At 39.5% G+C, this 17,481-nt stretch overlaps 1 protein-coding gene across 15 annotated transcripts in view; it reads left to right on the top strand.

Annotated features, from left to right (window-relative positions):
• Rhobtb1 (Rho related BTB domain containing 1) overlaps nucleotides 1–17,481 on the top strand; it is a 127,136-nt gene that overhangs the window by 85,163 nt on the left and 24,492 nt on the right. For 14 of the 15 annotated variants that reach the window (XM_048814387.1, XM_048814385.1, XM_048814380.1 and 11 more), the window contains 2 exons: nucleotides 3,091–3,292; nucleotides 3,651–3,754. In XM_048814387.1, coding sequence (XP_048670344.1) covers nucleotides 3,101–3,292; nucleotides 3,651–3,754 — 296 coding nt within the window. In that variant the 5' untranslated portion in view covers nucleotides 3,091–3,100. Of the gene's footprint in view, nucleotides 1–3,090; nucleotides 3,293–3,650; nucleotides 3,755–14,530; nucleotides 14,556–17,481 lie in introns of those variants that run through there. The other variant, XM_048814390.1, reaches the window with a different exon arrangement.

Genomic DNA, 17,481 nt, shown 5'->3' with positions numbered 1-17,481 from the left:
ATTGCTAGGAATGAGAAGACCCTTGGATGTTATTCTCACCTTTGACACAGAAATTCTTTAAAGGAGTACATGAAATCTGTCTAACCATAAGTAAAGTAATGAGGGTCTTTGTAAGTATAGCCTTAATATAAACTTGAAGGACTTGTGTCCCTCTCAAAGTAGTCTGCTGTAAAAGCTACACAACTTTTCTACACCATTGCTTTGGTGATTCGAATCACTTGGGGTTCCTCTTTGGGGGCTGCTGTCAGAGCTCGTGTGCAAGTCCGCAAGAAGACCAATTCTATATTTCAGTGTCCTATCTCAATTTTTATTTAATCCAGACATTCCTTCAAATTTTATGGATTGGCCATCTTTGATGTTTATCTATCTAAAAAAAAAGTCGAATTCATGTTCAAAAGACTAAATTGTGGTGGTACTTAGAGCATTGAAAGTAATATACCTTTGGCTTCAAAGCTGTGAGGCTCCAGATGAAACCGTTTTACTGATTCTAGCTTACCCCATGGTAATATCACCAGAAACTTGTCAAAGAGCATTAAAAAGTGTTATCATTTTTAGTTCTGCAATCTAGAAATGCCCCATGAGAATATTTTAATCTATTTTCCACCTCTTTCATCTTTTGGTTTACTGTGACCTCCTCCCTGTCTCCCCCTCCCCACCCAAAACTTTTTGTGTCTTCCTTGCCTAAGGTCAACTATTCTGCACATTGTGTTTTTTTTCTTTGATTTTGTTCTTGAATGAGCTGTTCTAAAATTTATCCTTTTATAGATCTTTGTCATTATTAAGTGTATGAGTTTACATCTCATTCTGGCTTCCCACCTGGCTCAAATTTGTTGTCTTCTAAAGGCGTTTATCTTCAACATCATGATTATGAATTTTTATCTTGCCAAATACCACACCAGGAACTTAAAGCATAAGTTTTCTTCATCCCCCACAATACTTTAGGAGATGGATATTATTATAATCTTCATTTAGCAGATGGAGAGGCAGAAGGCCAGATGTACAAACAACTTGCCCAACGTCAATTGGCTAGAAGTGGGATAGCAAGGATTCAAACTCATGTTCATCTGAGTCAGGGTTGTTCAGCCTTAGCACTGTGACACTTGGGCTTGGGTAGGTTGTAGAGTCTGTCCTGTGCAATGAAGTATGTTAAGCAGCAGCGTCTTTGGCTGGTACCCTCTAGAAACCTGTAGCTTTTAACCTCACCTTCTGATTTTAATAACCTTAAATGTCCCCAGACTTTGTATGTATCCCCGGGGGGAGTATCTGACAAACACTGGTCTAATGCCAAAATTCATGCTTTGGACACTTTATACCATTAGACAGGGAATGAAAAAAAAACAAACACTGTTTTAAGGCAAAAATGTTAAAAAGACCAATTTTAGAAGTCATTATATCTGGCTGATTTGTCAGAATTGGAGATTTTTTTAAAGATTCTGCTCACCCAAGATGTTGAGAATACACATTGCTAGGTAAGGCACAGGTGTCTATTATAAAAGCCTCTTCATGGTATGATATATGATATGTCAAGATCAATGTAATGTTTTGAACAACTAATAAATTTCTGATGTTTAAAAAAAAAAAAAAAAGCCTCTTCATGGCATAGGAACCACAGAGCAAATCCTAGCCTAACCACTCATCTGTTCCTGAACCCACTCCTGCCAAGTTCTCCAGCCTCAGGCTTAACACCTCCTGTGATGGTGTTACTGTCGGCAATTCCATATCCTCACTTCCTGAGACTATTTCATCTTCTTACAGCCCTAACTGTGAAAAAGTATTCTTCTCAATATCTTCCTTACATTTCTCCACCTATACCCATATCATCCAAATTAATCATTCTCAAATCAATCAAGTTAAAGCCTTATTGAGTCTCAATTATGTATTAGGCTCTCCTCCGAACAGTTTCTTTACCATGGCTGGTAAAATAATCACCAGCTCTTTAAAAATGACCACCTAACCAGTTTTCTCAGTTTAATAATAGACTTCCTCAAAAGGACAACTACAGCTCATTAAAATCTTAAAATCTTCCGAGGTTGGTCTCCTACCCAGCTTCTGCCGGTAGTGAGGCTGCTCTGGGTTTGTGGAAGGCCTTGACCCTGGGGAAGCCGAATTGCAGCAGTGTTTCCTCTTCCTCTTTTTTTTTAATATTTATTTTTTAGTTTTAGGTGGACACAATATCGTTATTTTACATTTATGTGGTGCTGAGGATTGAACCCAGTGCCTCATGCATGAGGGGCAAGCACTCTACCACTGAGCCACAACCCCAGCCGCTCCTCTTCCTCTTGACCCCTCACCCAGCAATCCTCTTTAGACCTCCTTTGGTAGTTTCAGGAAGATTCCAAAGTGACTGCTCTCATTCTCATTCTCAAAGTGACTCATCTTTTACCATGTGCTCTAGATTTCTTGATGAAAATACAGAGGGGAAGGTAATTTTGTTGTTGTTGTTGCTTTTTAGGTGGGCCACCTTGAGAATATCATTATTTATTTGATTAATATAAATAAATATAAGTTAATTTGCTTGGTACCTCAGAATTCAGACTCTTCTCTAAAGTTAGACAGTTTTTTCAATCTGCGCTTTTGAGTTTCTTCTACGTTACCATAATAATGATGAACTTAAAGAAACCTGCTTCTCAAAAATATTGGATAACTGGAAGATTGTGGTAGAGCAGACACCAGTATCTCCAAGGTACCTTAGGCTCCAGTATCAAAGGTTAGCCTGCAGGTGACCAATCACCAGCCAGTCACCATGAGCAGCTAGTGAGCTATAAATGTGTGCCAGCTGTCCTGACAGTGCCTGGACGGATCTGCAGTAGGCAGGTTATGTTTAGAGAAAACCAAGGAGAAAATAACATGTTAACCAGAATAAACTGTTTGGGGTCAAAATAGCAGTCTGGTGTTTTTGTTCTTGTGTGAGATATAAAAAGAAAACTTGAGTTTCAATCAGGCTTAGTATGAACTTCCAAACATCTTGCCTGTGCTTGTGTACGTGCAAGGACATGGCTGGACAGAGGCAAAGCTGTTCTGAACTCTAGTGTCTGGGATTGCTCTGGAAAGCCTTGGAGTCTTCAATGTAGTTTCACTCTCTTCTTGTAGAGTTTCATAAATGGACAGTGACATGGACTACGAAAGACCCAACGTGGAAACCATCAAGTGTGTGGTGGTGGGAGACAATGCCGTGGGGAAGACACGCCTGATCTGTGCCAGAGCGTGTAATACCACGCTCACGCAGTATCAGCTGCTGGCCACCCACGTGCCTACCGTGTGGGCCATTGACCAGTACCGTGTCTGCCAGGAGGTAAGGTGCACGGTGTCTTTAAGATCCTTAGGCCATCATGGCTGTTTGCCAGTCAGATTAAAACTAGTGGAAGAGGGTGGGTAAACTGCACATTCAAAACAAAACTACCTTTTTAGTGCCACAAGAGAGAACAGAAGCAAAGGGCACACTTGGGAGTATGGCCATGGTAACCTGAATGGGGGTGAGTCATGTGATTCCAGGACATGAGTTAGGAGCTGGCTTAAGTCCCAGTAGATGAAATAAGGAAACTAAATGCAAGTGGGTTTAGGGGCCCTGAGAAGTGTCAACTTGGACCCCCTCCTGTGGGGGAGTGTGTGATTAACACTGAGCACATGGACTCTGTCTCTCTTTCCTGCAGGTCTTGGAACGTTCCCGAGATGTTGTTGATGAAGTGAGCGTTTCTCTCAGGCTTTGGGATACTTTTGGTGATCATCACAAGGACAGGCGATTTGCATATGGCAGGTAAAACAAGACTAGTGCAGTGTGGTTGAGCTTGAGTAAAATTACCTTTTGAGACCCGGTAGCTGGTTCACATGTTAACAAAAACCACATCATAATGGCCTTTTGAAATATCTTGGGTTCTTTACTTGTGCTGAAGAAGGGGGAAAAAATGGTAATTTTTTTTTCTGATATCAAGAAAAACAGAATTTGCTTTGCCACTCAGGAAATTCCAGGTTAAAACAATCAGGGCTAGTTGGCCTGGAAGGTTTACTAGATGAGGATTCTGTCTTATCCTCCAGCCTTGGGCTACTTTGATGGCTGTTTTTCTGAGTGACACTTCATTTGACGTCTGTGAAAGTGTTTCAAGCTATTTTAGCACTTGGCTACTCTACTTCAGAAGGTCTCTGTGGTCTTTTCATGACCATATTAGCAGAGTCTGATGTTATTTGCTTTGGGCTTTGTGTTATCTGAAAAGTCTCTTTATTTTTATTTGAAGGTCATTGTTTAAAAGAAAGGAAAATATCTCTGAAGTTCTTCACAAGGCATGTTTCCAAAATGAACTGAAACACTAATGTCTATTTTTCTTTAAAAAAAAAATGGAGAAGGAAAAAACCAGTAAAGGAAAGATTAATCTAGGACACTGACATGGGTAAAAACATAGTCAAAATGCCTTAAAATATTTAGCAATTTCTGTCGTTACCATAACTTGAAATAGCTCTCTGTGAATGGATCATAGCTATTAAAATGCAGATAAGGAGAGATTTTTTTTATACTCCTTAATTATGAAAAAATTAAGTTTTTGGGTGGGGTTGGTACTGAAGATGGAACCCAGGGCCTTGCACATGCCAGACAGGTACTCTATCACTGAGCTACATCCGCAGCCCTCCTTAATTGTAAATCAACACATTACATTTTAAGCTTAGAATTTAGGTGTCACATCTTAGTTGTCTCTTGTTAACATCAAACACCATGTTACTTCACAGAATTCCAAACATGTGTATTGCACCTTGGTGATGACATAAACCTTTGGAAAAGTTTCTCTATTTCTTCAATCCAGTAGCTCTCTGAAAAATATTTTATTGGTTCTTTTCAAAGTGGCCTAAAATACTGAGTAAAAGGGATTGCCCTACTCCCAAGAAGTAGCTCACATACTGAAAAAACTTGTGATTTAGAACAGTTTATCAAGGGGACTCAGAATGGGACACGTGGAAGTAAAACATGGTTTTAATGTCCCCTTTATAATAAGGATTTTTAACCTTAATATCCAGCATTATAGATCCTTTTCTTCTCTTTGAATGTTCTGTTTGTTTTTTTTCTTTCTTTCCTTATTCTCATAATGTTCTTGATGGTTATCTTAGTTGACAGTTCAGGAGTTTTTTTTCTTGCATATAAAAAAAATAAAATAAATGAAGCTGCTTATAAATATTGTGTGGTCTGGTTTGTCATATCTGCAGTTCTAAGGAAGCATGATTTTAAAATGATGTCTTTAAGCAAAGTAAGGATAAGTAAGGTAGACATCTAAGGATTTTTGGTAACTCCATTTCTATGAAGGTGTCATGCAAAGATTGGCCTGAAGATGAGCCTACTGGGATATTTAGTTTTAGACTCTTAGCAATCATTTCAACAGATCAGGGTTTACAGCCACTTGAAATTTATGCACTCGAAACAATGAATTTCAGTGTGGCCTTGTCGTTTTGTGTAAAACTTGTTTTGTGATGGAAGGGCTGCTCCACTTCCCATGAGACTCCAGCTTAGGATTGGTTTAATGGCGCTCTGGCCCTCACAGCTCTACACTGGGCCCCGTCCAGCTCCTGGACATAGCCGGAGTCATTTTACAGCATGTCATGCCTATGTTTCTTCACTCCCAATGAAAACAAGCTGCTCTTTCCTGTGGCTCCATCAGTTCAAAGTACATTGTTCTGCTCCCTTGTCTGTAATGTTTGGTTCCATTAACTGTAACCCATTCCCCCTTTGATAGAAACAGGAAGTACTCCTGGAGCCAAGTCTGCTTCTCTGAGTGGCCCAGACGGGCTTCAGGAAACATCCCCATGTGTGTTTCTGGCCACGTTCTACTTGGGGCCTCATTTTGTGTGCTTGTTTGTACCTTGTATTTCCTCTGTCCTTGCTGACTCTCCACTGCCTCTAGGTGTCCTGCCATAGACCCCAGTCCTAGTAAAGAACAAAAGCCAGAGCTCCACTGTCAGACTCCATCATCTTTCTGTACATTCTAAATAGGTAATACCACATTAATGTAGCACCCAGAGGTTACATTTTATGGAAAAATCTGGTAGCATAAGTTTCTTTTATTCAGTATAGAGCTTTGACCAGTTCTTTTGATTGCTGTGAGAGAGCTGATGTTTGATTTGCAAACCTGTATTTGGACTAACGTTTTTACTCTACTTGGTTTGAATTATAAGTCAATGGGATGAGCAGCAGACATAAACTTGGAGGCATGTATGTGGAATATATTCCAAAATATTTAGAACCTTTTTAAAATAATTAGATTCTTGTAGTAACAGTGAGGGAAACCAGATTCATCCCATGATGCCTCAGGCCTTGCCCTCAGTTTCCTCTGCTTCTTAGTTTAAAGGAAATTAGCCTGTTGCCCTTCATACATTCTTTGGCATAGACAGGTTCTGGTTTTCTGAATGGTCAAGGGATGTCAGTAGCAGGCAGTCTATCAACCTGAATTTATAGTTTTCCAAGTCTGAAAACTGGCTAACTGTAACCAGAATAACATTGCTATCTTCTTTATTTAAAGGCAAATATTCAACTCATTTATTAATCCAATTAAAATAATAGCTCCAATTTATCGAAAGCCTACAATGTGCCAGCCAACATATTAGGAGCTTTGCCAACATTAGTTTAGTTATTCGTTTCAGGAGATCTAGGAGGCAGAGATTATTTCCATGTTACAAAGAAGCAAAGGGTTGAGACCTTTCACTGATGTAACCTAACCAGTGATGAGTCTCAGAGGCAGAGTTACTCCCAGCTCTTGCTGACTCCTGACTCCCACTCTTTTCACTGTGCCAAGCTACCTTGCACCTTCAAGAGGATGAAGCTGGAAACTACGCCACATTGGTAATCTGGGTTTCTGTTGGCTTTTCCATATTGGTGCAGAGCCTTAGAACTGGAAGAGACCCCAGAAGCCCATTTAGTTGACCCTTTTCCTTGAGGAAGGGAAGCTGTCCATCCAGCTGAGAATTAGCACTGAAAAGAGTCCTTCTGTTGGAGGGAGAAGGAAGTCAGCAGGGTAGCATCAGCACCCTGACTCTTCACAGATCCGAAATCTGGCAGGCCCTCTCTTCTCAGGAGTGGATGGCCCCAACTCTCTTATAACCTTTCTTCCTACCACCCACTTTCTATCCACTTTCAGATGAACTTTTGAAGTTCTTTTCTGGATCATTTGAAATGTCAAGAACAAGACTGAACATAGTAACCATGACTGTGATCAACTGCTCTTTGTTGACAAAAAAGGGGCCTATTCTTAAAAAAAAATATCTCTCAAGTGTTTTCCCTGAAACTCTTCTAAGAATGAAAGGTTCACATTTTGGTACCTGGCACCAAAAAAATAGACAAACAGGATGGGTTCTGCCTCCAGCAGGACATCTGGGCTGCTCAGACACTCTCTTTCAGTCACACCAGATATAAATAAATATGGGTTTGTTTGTTGTTGTTTGTTTGTTTTCTGTCTTCTCTCTTTGAAAACTTCCTCCCCTGATCTGTGTCAGGGCCAGATAACCTTCAGACACTTAATAAAGCTGATGGTGCTGAAGGTGATAACTAAAATTTAATCAAGGAACCCCATGAGTCAGATCTGTGCCAGGCAATCGCTCTACATATCCTGTCCCACTTCGTTCTCATTGTGACCCTGCAAAGTGGGCTTATTTCACAGTTGAGGAAACAGGTATAGAAAGGGCCACAAGGGCAGAATGGAGCTGAACTTTCCACTTGGGTCTGACTCCAAAGCCTATATCCTCCTCTGCTACCATGCTGTGTGGCTGATGAGATTGACAGATGACAAGTTTACTTTAAATTTCCTCCTGGTACAGTCTAAGTCTTCTGTCCTATGTGGACCCTGAAAGACCTGCATTCACCATCTCTCTCCAGCTGTTATTCCAGTACGTCTCTTAAATTTTTGAAGCCACACCAAATAACCTCATTCTTTACATGCATTCATAAGTCGTAAATATTAGTCCTTTCACTTTCAGTAAAGATGATACATTAAAGCAAACTTTTCGAGAGTCAGTTGGAATCTTGGGTCATTTATTTGGCATGTTTCCCCCAAAACATTTAACTTAAAGATTCAGGACCACTTCACTTGCCCTTACCCCCATAGTTTCCCAGCATATTTTAAGTCTGGTTGGAACCCATTTATTATATAGTTTATCTTACACTGATTTTTTCTCAACTGTTGTAAGCTCCTATGAGAAGTGCAGTACATGTTTCAAATGATAACATTACTCAGCACTGTGGTTTCTGTGTGTCTGTTTAGATAAGATGGGTCTGGTTTCATGTTGAAGGCCCATGTAATCAGATAGGGTATGAACACACCCCATTTTGAATGCTTAGTTGAGAACCTTTAAAAAAGTTGAAGTGTTTAATGCATCTAGAGTATTTTAAGTTAGCTGTTATTGTCCATAACACATTCTAAATGCTGGGCCAGAAGTAATCTAGATTATTCTAATGATTATTTCAGGAAATATATCAAGTGGAAGTGGACCAGGGCCAGGACTAGGCAAGGCCAATGAGTCTCTCACCACAGGCTTAAAAATATAAATAATAATAATTTTAAAAAACAGAATCATTATTAGTATTTGTGTTTTCCCTTTTGCCTTGGGCTCCATATGGTAATGTTTCTTATCCTGACTTTATCTATACTGTTGATACGTTTTGAATTGTGGCTTTTTTGTCATGATTTTTATGTTTTAAAAATAGTATTCATCTGAATTACTGAGCTTTTCTTGTATTTGCACCTGAGGCAGGTATTTTGCCTTTGCCCCCCCAGTCGTGGTCCTGATGCTGGGCTTTATAATTGGATAGCAACGTAGCAAAGAGAAGAAATCTAGTAAAGCATATACTTGATGGAAAAAGTAATACAGACCACACTTTCCAGTGTGTTAGTACAAACGGGTCTAGGAAAGTTATTAGAGCTTATGTCCTAAAGGCATTGAGTCTTGTGTGCTACTGTAACAAGAAGAACTAAAGTTGCTCAGGTTATAGAAAAAAGTGAAAAGATATAAGAGCAGTTACTTAGATCAAGAGATAGGAATAGTGGTTCCCTATGAGGTTATTCTAAAATTGTTGGTTTTCACACTAGAGTGCACCTAAGCATAGCAGTTATTCTGAAGTAAGAGTTCTGCAAAGAGGTAAAGCAGCCAATTTTAGCCAGCACCTGGATGATTATGAAGTCTGTGGTCCTCCAGCTACACTTTGGTGAACACTGTCATGGAATTATCATGATGCTCCTTACCAAACCTCAACCAAAAGGGAGGCTTCCTTGTAGAGTGAGAAGCAAGCAAAAAAGAATACAGACTATGTAATTCCATTTCTATAGAAATCTAGAAAATACAATCTAATCTAGTAACAGATGTAGATCACTGGTTGCCCAGAGAAGATGATGAAATGGAAGGATGGATTACCAAGGGGCATGAGGAAGCTTGGGGGATGATGGAAATGTTATCTTGATTGAGATGATGGTTTCAGAGGAATACATATGTCAAAACTAATCAAATTTAAAAACACTAAACATGCATAGTTGAAAGTTATATCTAAATAAAGGTTTTAAGATGAGAAATATCTCTATAACAATATAATCTATGATATTTGAAAATGTTTGCATGGTAGACTGCTACATGTTTTAATTATTTATGGAACCTTGCATTAATTCTCATTAAAAATATAAATCATTTCTTTGAACTTACGGGGAAAATAATGGAAACAGATCCTTAATGGTTGAGTATAGGAAATGGAATATTATAATTGTCAAAGAAAATGATAGGACATTATCATCTTATTACACAAAATTACACTATTTCCCGTCTCCCAGGAATAAAGCCCTGAGCTCAGTGAGCCCACTCTCTGACCACATAGGTTGTTTCTTTGCCAGTGATTGTGTTTGTATCTTCTCCTCAGAAGATTCTTTTTACCTAATACCCTGTGGTAGCCAAACAAAGAACACCCAATTCTGTGGAAGTTTTGTTTCTCCATCAGATAGTAGCAATATTAGGTTTCATAGCCGAGTCAGTCTAGAGCTAGGGAATGTGATGGTAACCCCCAATATGTGCAAATAGAGTGTGCATTTCCTACCTGGCCATCCCGGCTGGGAATTGAATGCAGGGTTGAATGATCAGGTATGATCTCTCACTTGGAGCAGTCGGAACACCGTGCTGTGGGACTCCACTTTTGCTTGTCCAGAGATCAGGTTCCATTCTCCCTTTCCAGCCTCATATCTTGCTGTAGACACAACAAAACATTTATAGGCCCAAGTCCTCTGAAGCCTATATCCACCTAGAAATTATACCCCATCCCAACCATTTTTTTAAGCCAACTAATCACTACTGATATTCACAGAATTAGAGCAAGTGTCACAGTCTCCCAGACATTCTCTCTGAACTCTCCTTACTCTCCCTCTCACCTTTAGAATGCAAGTGAAGTATCTCTCCTACATGCTGCCACAGAATATCTTGGCAAATCCTACACTGTGTCAAAATTGACTCCTTCATTTTCTCTCCCCTTCCCTTTATTCTCTTGTTCCTAGTATGCTAGGACAGAGATTTTTGTCTTTCTACTCTATGTCCCCAGTGCCCAGGTCTTGTACGTAGAAGTTTAATAAGTGTTGATTGAGTGAGTGAACGTGTCTATTGATTGATCTCTCATACGTGCCAAGATCTTCTAAGAAAATATTCTTATCAAATACTCCAAATTATTTTTACTATATTGAAGTTTATATGTACAGATGTACAGTAAGAATCACAAGGAATGTACCAACCTGAGATGATGAAGATGGAAAGCCCTGGTACTTGGCTTCACCATAAAGACTTAGCATATGGAAGATGAGATGTGAGGCCAGTGGAAAAAGGAAACAGACTAAAGCCATGTCCTCAAAACATCCTCCCCCCAAGTTTTTTGGATTCGTAATTTGTGTGTAATGCCTTATTTGAATGACTATTCTTAAACAAAATTACTTGTATTAATATTAATGCACTTCCAATTATAGGTTGTTTCTTCTCTGGAGATCATTCTAAGATCTTTTTTAAGAATAATTTTTGAATAATTATGTGTATATAGTATTTCACTTGCCCAAAGAGGAGCATTAAGTATAATAACTGCAGGTAAATTATTATCATTATATACTTACCCAGAACAAACAAAAATGCTTAGACTAAATACATACAAATAATTCAAAATATCAAATTTGTGGTGGAAATATATGGGTTCCGTGCTGAATCACTCAAGCATGAGATTCCAATCAACCAAATCATCCCACAGAAAATCTGTATATTCCATGCCCTGTGCCACTCTCTGCCTACTATCCCACACTGTTCTTTCTGCTCTGAAGTGGAATACTTGTATTGTAGCCAGAGGAAAACATCAAAAGACCTGGGATCCCTGTGCCTGACCCAGCCCTGTCCCCAGGATGAAACTGTCCTGGAAAGCAAGAATGCCAAATGAGATAGCAACACGTCTCAGTGGCTAGGCTCACTTGTGTTCCAAAATGAAGGATTCTGGCTGCTGCCCAGACATGTGTCACATGGCTGGGAAAGATGGTCCTTTGTGGCTCAGCCAGAAAAGAATTGATTGACCCAAAAGAGAGGGGGTCACAAAAGTATAAATAATTTGGTTATCAAGATGGGCAAAGAGAATAAGGATCAAGTTCATTGTTGAACAAGCTGATGTCTTGTGTGTGCATTCCTTTCACTTTTTTCCTATTTTTTCTCAATAACTGCAGGTTTGACAAGTTGGGTCAAATTTAGTGAGGTGTGGTGAATTTTCATTGTGAAAACAGAGAAAGCCTCAGTTTGTGATGTTCTGTACTGGAACTTTCCGATGAAGAAATATATGGCACCACACACAGTTTTCTCTTTTAAATTGGGGGGCGGGGGGCAAAAAGAAAGTGCTGAGTAATTCTTCAGTCTTCAGTGGGTAATTCTGTTGCCTGTCTTTCAGCAATTCCACAACAATAACTAGTACTTAGTTGTTTTATAGAACATTCTCACAGATATTTTTCTTAGTGAATCCTAGCAACAATCCTTTCAGTGATTGCTAATGTTAGATACTCATTAGATTTCCAAAATTATCCCACCACTTTACTCTCCCCCAGGCCTGCCTCTGCCCTCAACCTACAGGGCTCATAGTCAGAAGGACGAAATTCCGAATTGTGGGAAGATGAAGCCAATCGGTGAATTCGCTCTTCAGTTTATCACGTTCCTTACCTTTAGTGACTTTTGTTGTGTATTCTTTTAAAAAGCAAGATGGTCTGTGGAATAGAAGGCTTCCTTAAGTCATAATTCTCCTGTAACTAGAATTAAACCCAAAAGTAACCTGCCCATTTATTTACCCTTCCTTTGCTTCTGAAGATAATTTAATTCCTGCAAGGAATCATTAATTCATTGTTATCCTGATATTATGGAAATATCCAATTAGATGGGGTAAATGGATTTTTTAGATAAATTCAAGTAATTTTTAAAAACATATTAACTGGCTAACCTCAGCTATGTACCAGAGATATTATACGATGATCTTTTAGCAGTAATAGTCTGAAGAAATATAATGGCTCACATTCTATTTTATTCTTTATTAAAACTCCAACTGGTACCCTGCCTGACTTGTGTTAAGCCTAAATTCATTTCTTCTAGACCTTAAGCCTGCCGACTTACTTATGTCTGTAGCTTTTACCCTCCAATATCTATAAGACCTTTATATTTAATAAATATTAATCAAGAAACCCTTTGGTACAAACACTGTCTTGTGCACAGTAGGAGAAAAATGGATACGAAAAGGACAAAATTCTTTAAAATGAACTCGAAGTGAAATGAGGTAGACAGTAAATTTAAAAATATATATATTACAATTCATTGTTAAATAATGTTAAACTAAAAGATGGCAAGAAAGAAATGCTCCCACCAAAAGCCTTAGATCATCCGTGACTCCACAAGTCATATCTTGTGTCCCATCCCTCAGCAAGTCCTGTGACTCTGTCTTTAGTACACAGATTGTGGTCACTTAAAAGCCTGTTCTGTACCCCTCTCAGGCCAAGCAGAGTCACCATCACCTCTCTTTGAAGACTGCCTCTTAACTGGTCCCCTGCTTCTTTCTCCTTTTCCTCCCTGATCCCTGAACATGCCCCTTTGAGTGGCTAGCTCACTCAAAGTAAAAGCCACACTCCTGTGAGGCCCTCCCTGTCCTGGCCCTGCACTGCCTGTCTCTGCGTTCTGCTTCTGTGGTGTTCCCTCTCACCACACTGCTCCAACAACACAGCCTCTTTCCCCCAGGGAAAAAAATCCCAGGCATGCTGTGTCCTCAGGGCCTCTGCACCAGCTTTTTCCTCCTCTGCACTGTTCTTGCCCCAGAAAATGACACATTACCTCCCTTTCAGTTCTTTACTGAAATGTTGCCTTCTCAGGGAGGCCCTCCCTTGTCACCTCATTTTCAGCATCAGCTTCTGCTCGCCAATATTTCTGTCCTCTTTCCCCGCTTTATTTTCTGATTGGCACTTACCACTAACTAGCAATATTACCTATTTTATTTATTTTTGTTTTTGTTGTTGTTGACTCTGTCCTCCACTAGAATGTAGGCCTAATGGGGATAGTGGTTTGTGTCTTTTTCTAACTGCTTTGTCACTAATGTCCAGAAAAGGGCCTGGTGCACAGTAGGGTATCCCTGACTATTTCTGGAGGAAGTGATTAGAGGACTGCTTATTAATATTAGATAAGTGACTTGACAACTCCTGGTACCTTGCTCAAAGAAGATTGCGAAGAGGCCTGGGAAAAGTCCCTTTCTCATTGTGATGGGATGATCTTGTTAGTTGACATTTGGCCTCGGAAGATTTGGGGAGGTTAATCCCAGGGAACTCTCCCAACATGATGTTCTCACTAACATGGAGATTTTCTCATATCTACAACTAGTCTTGCCCTCTGGAGAAAACACTAAGCCTGTAGGAATGAAGCTTCTCAGTCACTTAGCTTTGGGGAAAAGTGAGAGAGCATGAGAACTAGAGGTGGAGTTGGAAGAGAATTCATGACCATTTCACCTCTTGCTGTCAACCGAGTCTTATGTGAGTGTATCCCATACTCATTTTCCAGGAGTTAAATGAAATTGTTCAGTCTGTTTCTTTTAATAAATTGATTATGCTTCACCCAGTTTCACATGCTTTCCACTTCTTCTGGTGATTGTGTGAGGTGCAAGAATACACTAATAGGATCACAGTTGGCCACACATTGAAAATGGGATATCAAGTGAAAAAGAATCTGTTTCCATTGTACTGTAACCCACAACTTTCTTTGGTAGAGCCATTACCCGCTGTGATAATAGGATCAAGCCTTTGTAAGACCCAAGTATCTCTCTTAGGATGTGGTGGCGTTGGTGGGATGTTGATGTGGCTCACTTGCACTTGAGAACTTGCATTGCTTTGGCCCCTTTTTTGGAGGGTGGGGGAAGACTGGTTTAAAATATTGCTTCCTACTAAAAAAAAAAAAATGCGGTTACAGGCTTGGAACAAATAGTTGCGCATGCTAATCACTCCCAAATCTGGATATATTTCAGGGTGTTTTGACAGTTTTCCCCACATAACATCTGTACTTAAGAAGCCTCACTGCTATTGGTAAAGTATGGACTTGATTTCTCTGCTCACATCCAGGGCGCTGCATGGTTCTGCCCTGCTCTCCCCAGAGCTCCCGCCAGGCACTCCCCTACAGGCCTTTCCATCCTCCATGAGTGTGAGCTTACACGGCCATTCATCTCCAGGCGGTTATGTGCACCATCACTGACAACTCCCTCCGCATCTCATACACACTGGGCTGCTCCCCTACTAAAATTTTCCAAGCCACATGTTCCACGTTTCTTTTCTCTGCCATGCTCCCAGCTGTTTTGTGCTGTTTTGATGTGTCTGTTTGCATAGCACTGTCGGACTCTATGCATGAAAGGTGTGTTGTCGACATGAATGGTTTTGAAAATGTTTCTGTAAAGAACCTGCCTCACTTGTCATCAGGGAGAAGGAAGCTTGAAGCCCCAAAGGTGTAGAGGTCAGGAACTCCTGCTGGAATCTTTGCCAGATTGTGTATGCCCACAAAGAAAAGAAGCCCAATAAAATGCGATGTGGTCTCTACCGATATAAAGCATAGAGGAGTCTCTCCTAAAAAATTAAATAATAATAGGCAGTGGTGACATAAAAGATAGGATTCTGCCATAGACTAAAAGGCTTTAAAGTACAATATATACTACATTGTGTGATGGCATTGTGCTGGCATCATCACAAAAGGACAAACATCTGTGCAGAACTCAGGTAAACATCGTTGTTGGCTTTATCTTGGTCAACACAGTGTTAGTCTGGCAAGAGACCCAACCAGAGTGGAATGGAGCACACTAAAAAAGGGCAGGCAGCTGAACCCCATATTGCTTCCTGGAGGTCAGGATGGAATCTGCTGTCCTTTGTGTGACCCATCAGACAGTCCTGATATGCTGTTCTTAGGTAAAGCATAATTTCAGAATTATCCCCTTTCATTTAGATTAGAAAACCCAAGGCCCACAATTCCACAGCTGGAAATAGCAAAGTTGATGGGATCTGAAAAGGGAAGACAAACTCAAAGGGAAGATGGGACCCAAAAAAAGAAGAAAGCACTTGTGTGATAGGAGAGAACTTAGAAAATTCATTCCTAACAATAAGAGTGTTATATAGCTTATCTATCCCTTTTCCAACCATTTCTTCAAAGGATGAATTTGGTGTTTCAGACTGGAGAATTAGTTCAGCTTCTGGATGCTTCTCCAATTTTCCCTACCAAGTTTGCTATATTTGAGTGTAGACCTTGTAAAGACAGGCTTTGAAAACATATTTGCTGTTCAAAGACTGGCTAGGGCCAAGATATGTGGGTAAGATGCACTTTTCTCAGATTCTTTCCTTAATCCTCCAAAAAAAGGTTGGTCCCAAGTTTGCATGCTCTCCTTATGTTACCCAAGTGTCTTTGCCAATCTTTCACTTGCTGTCTTTGGCCACTGTTCCCCCCTAAAAAGATAACTGAAAAAATATGCTTCCTGGGTTTGTTTAATATCCAAAGAAAAAATTGGTACAGCCAAGATTGGCTTTATCAGCTCAAGCATTTTTTAATGACTTGGTCTCTCTGTGATTCCTTCTCATTCCCCTGTGAAACTAGAGATTCCCAATTGTTACAACACATCAATTTATTTTGGATCCTCTTTTTAGTTAACTAATCAAAATATTATTTCACAGGCATTATTTTATGTGTTAGTAATGGAGCCAAACTTTTCTATTGATATTTTCCCCTTAGGGACAAAATTTTTTTTAAAAAATTATGTTTTTCCCTAAAAAAAAAACATTCCATGGCCAACAAAACTAGTACCATATACTCTTTAAGTCCTTTGTGATTCTTGCTTTCTCTAATAAAGTCATTTGGCCCAGCCATAAATTTTTCTAAATGAAATAAGCATTCTAAACCTCTTTCTAGCCTTTCTCAATATTCATGTCCTGGGGTTTAGAGTCTCATTTACCCTGTGCTGTGCCCCTCTGCATTCTCAAATTCTTGTGCTTTCTACTCCACATAGCTGGAGGATTCCATTTAAATCCTATCAGGTTCTTTTTACAGCTGAAATAGGACCCCCTCTGAGGTCATTTCTAGACTACTTCCACTGCCTTATTGATATGTAAAAAATGTCTTCATCATACCCCCCCAACCAATTATTTTTAAATTCACTCTTTAAAGTAAAATAAAGTAACAGAGCCATGAAAATAGAAAAGCTACAACTTGGCTCTTTTCTTTTTATCTTCATTGGAATGGCATTTTTAAACACAGGCTTATGTCAGACATTGAACAGCCTCCACACAGGAATGAATGTTTTGATTAAAAGTTATTTAATATCTCTGGTTCCTTGGACTTCTGCCTAAAGCTGGAGATATTCTTAGCCACAGGTCTTGTGCCTTCTTTGATAAGATAGAAAATGGCCTCAAAATCTAGAGAGAATAAATGGCATTCTCAAAATAGTCATTTGCTTGCATAGGTGTTTCTATCACAGAGGATACTGATACGTTACAAATTAGGAAGCCATGTTGGGGTGGAGGAAAGAGAAATTCACCAGTAGGGACACCTTGATCTGGATGTTCACCGATGCTAGGCCTTTAGGTAGAAATCAGAGTTAGGATACAGTGTTCACATGGCAAACCTTAAAAACAATTATTCTGTGTGGGCCGAACATCCAATTTTCTTGCATTTGTGTTCAGAGCAATGCAGGTTAAACAAAAGACACTTAAGCAAGTTGATAGTTAAAATGAGATCTTATTTTTAACTTCTTTCAATGTAAAATAATGGAGATGGATTCTAGTAACAACTAAATGACAATACAAAAGGAAAAAAAAACTTTGTTCCAAAATACAAATAGGATTTTGGCTCAATAAGTTACTTTAGCTTCAGAGGTAGTATTGTTCTCAGTACAGCCTCTTTTCTTCAACTGTCATCATTTTGAGGCAAAATATTTACGGAACATTAAATTGTTTTTCCAGCTTTCCCACAGCATTTCAT

The sequence above is a fragment of the Marmota marmota genome, unplaced genomic scaffold, assembly GCF_001458135.2.
Source record: "Marmota marmota marmota unplaced genomic scaffold, marMar, whole genome shotgun sequence".
Taxonomy (NCBI): domain Eukaryota; kingdom Metazoa; phylum Chordata; class Mammalia; order Rodentia; family Sciuridae; genus Marmota; species Marmota marmota.
This window is presented reverse-complemented; position numbering and strand designations above follow the sequence as displayed.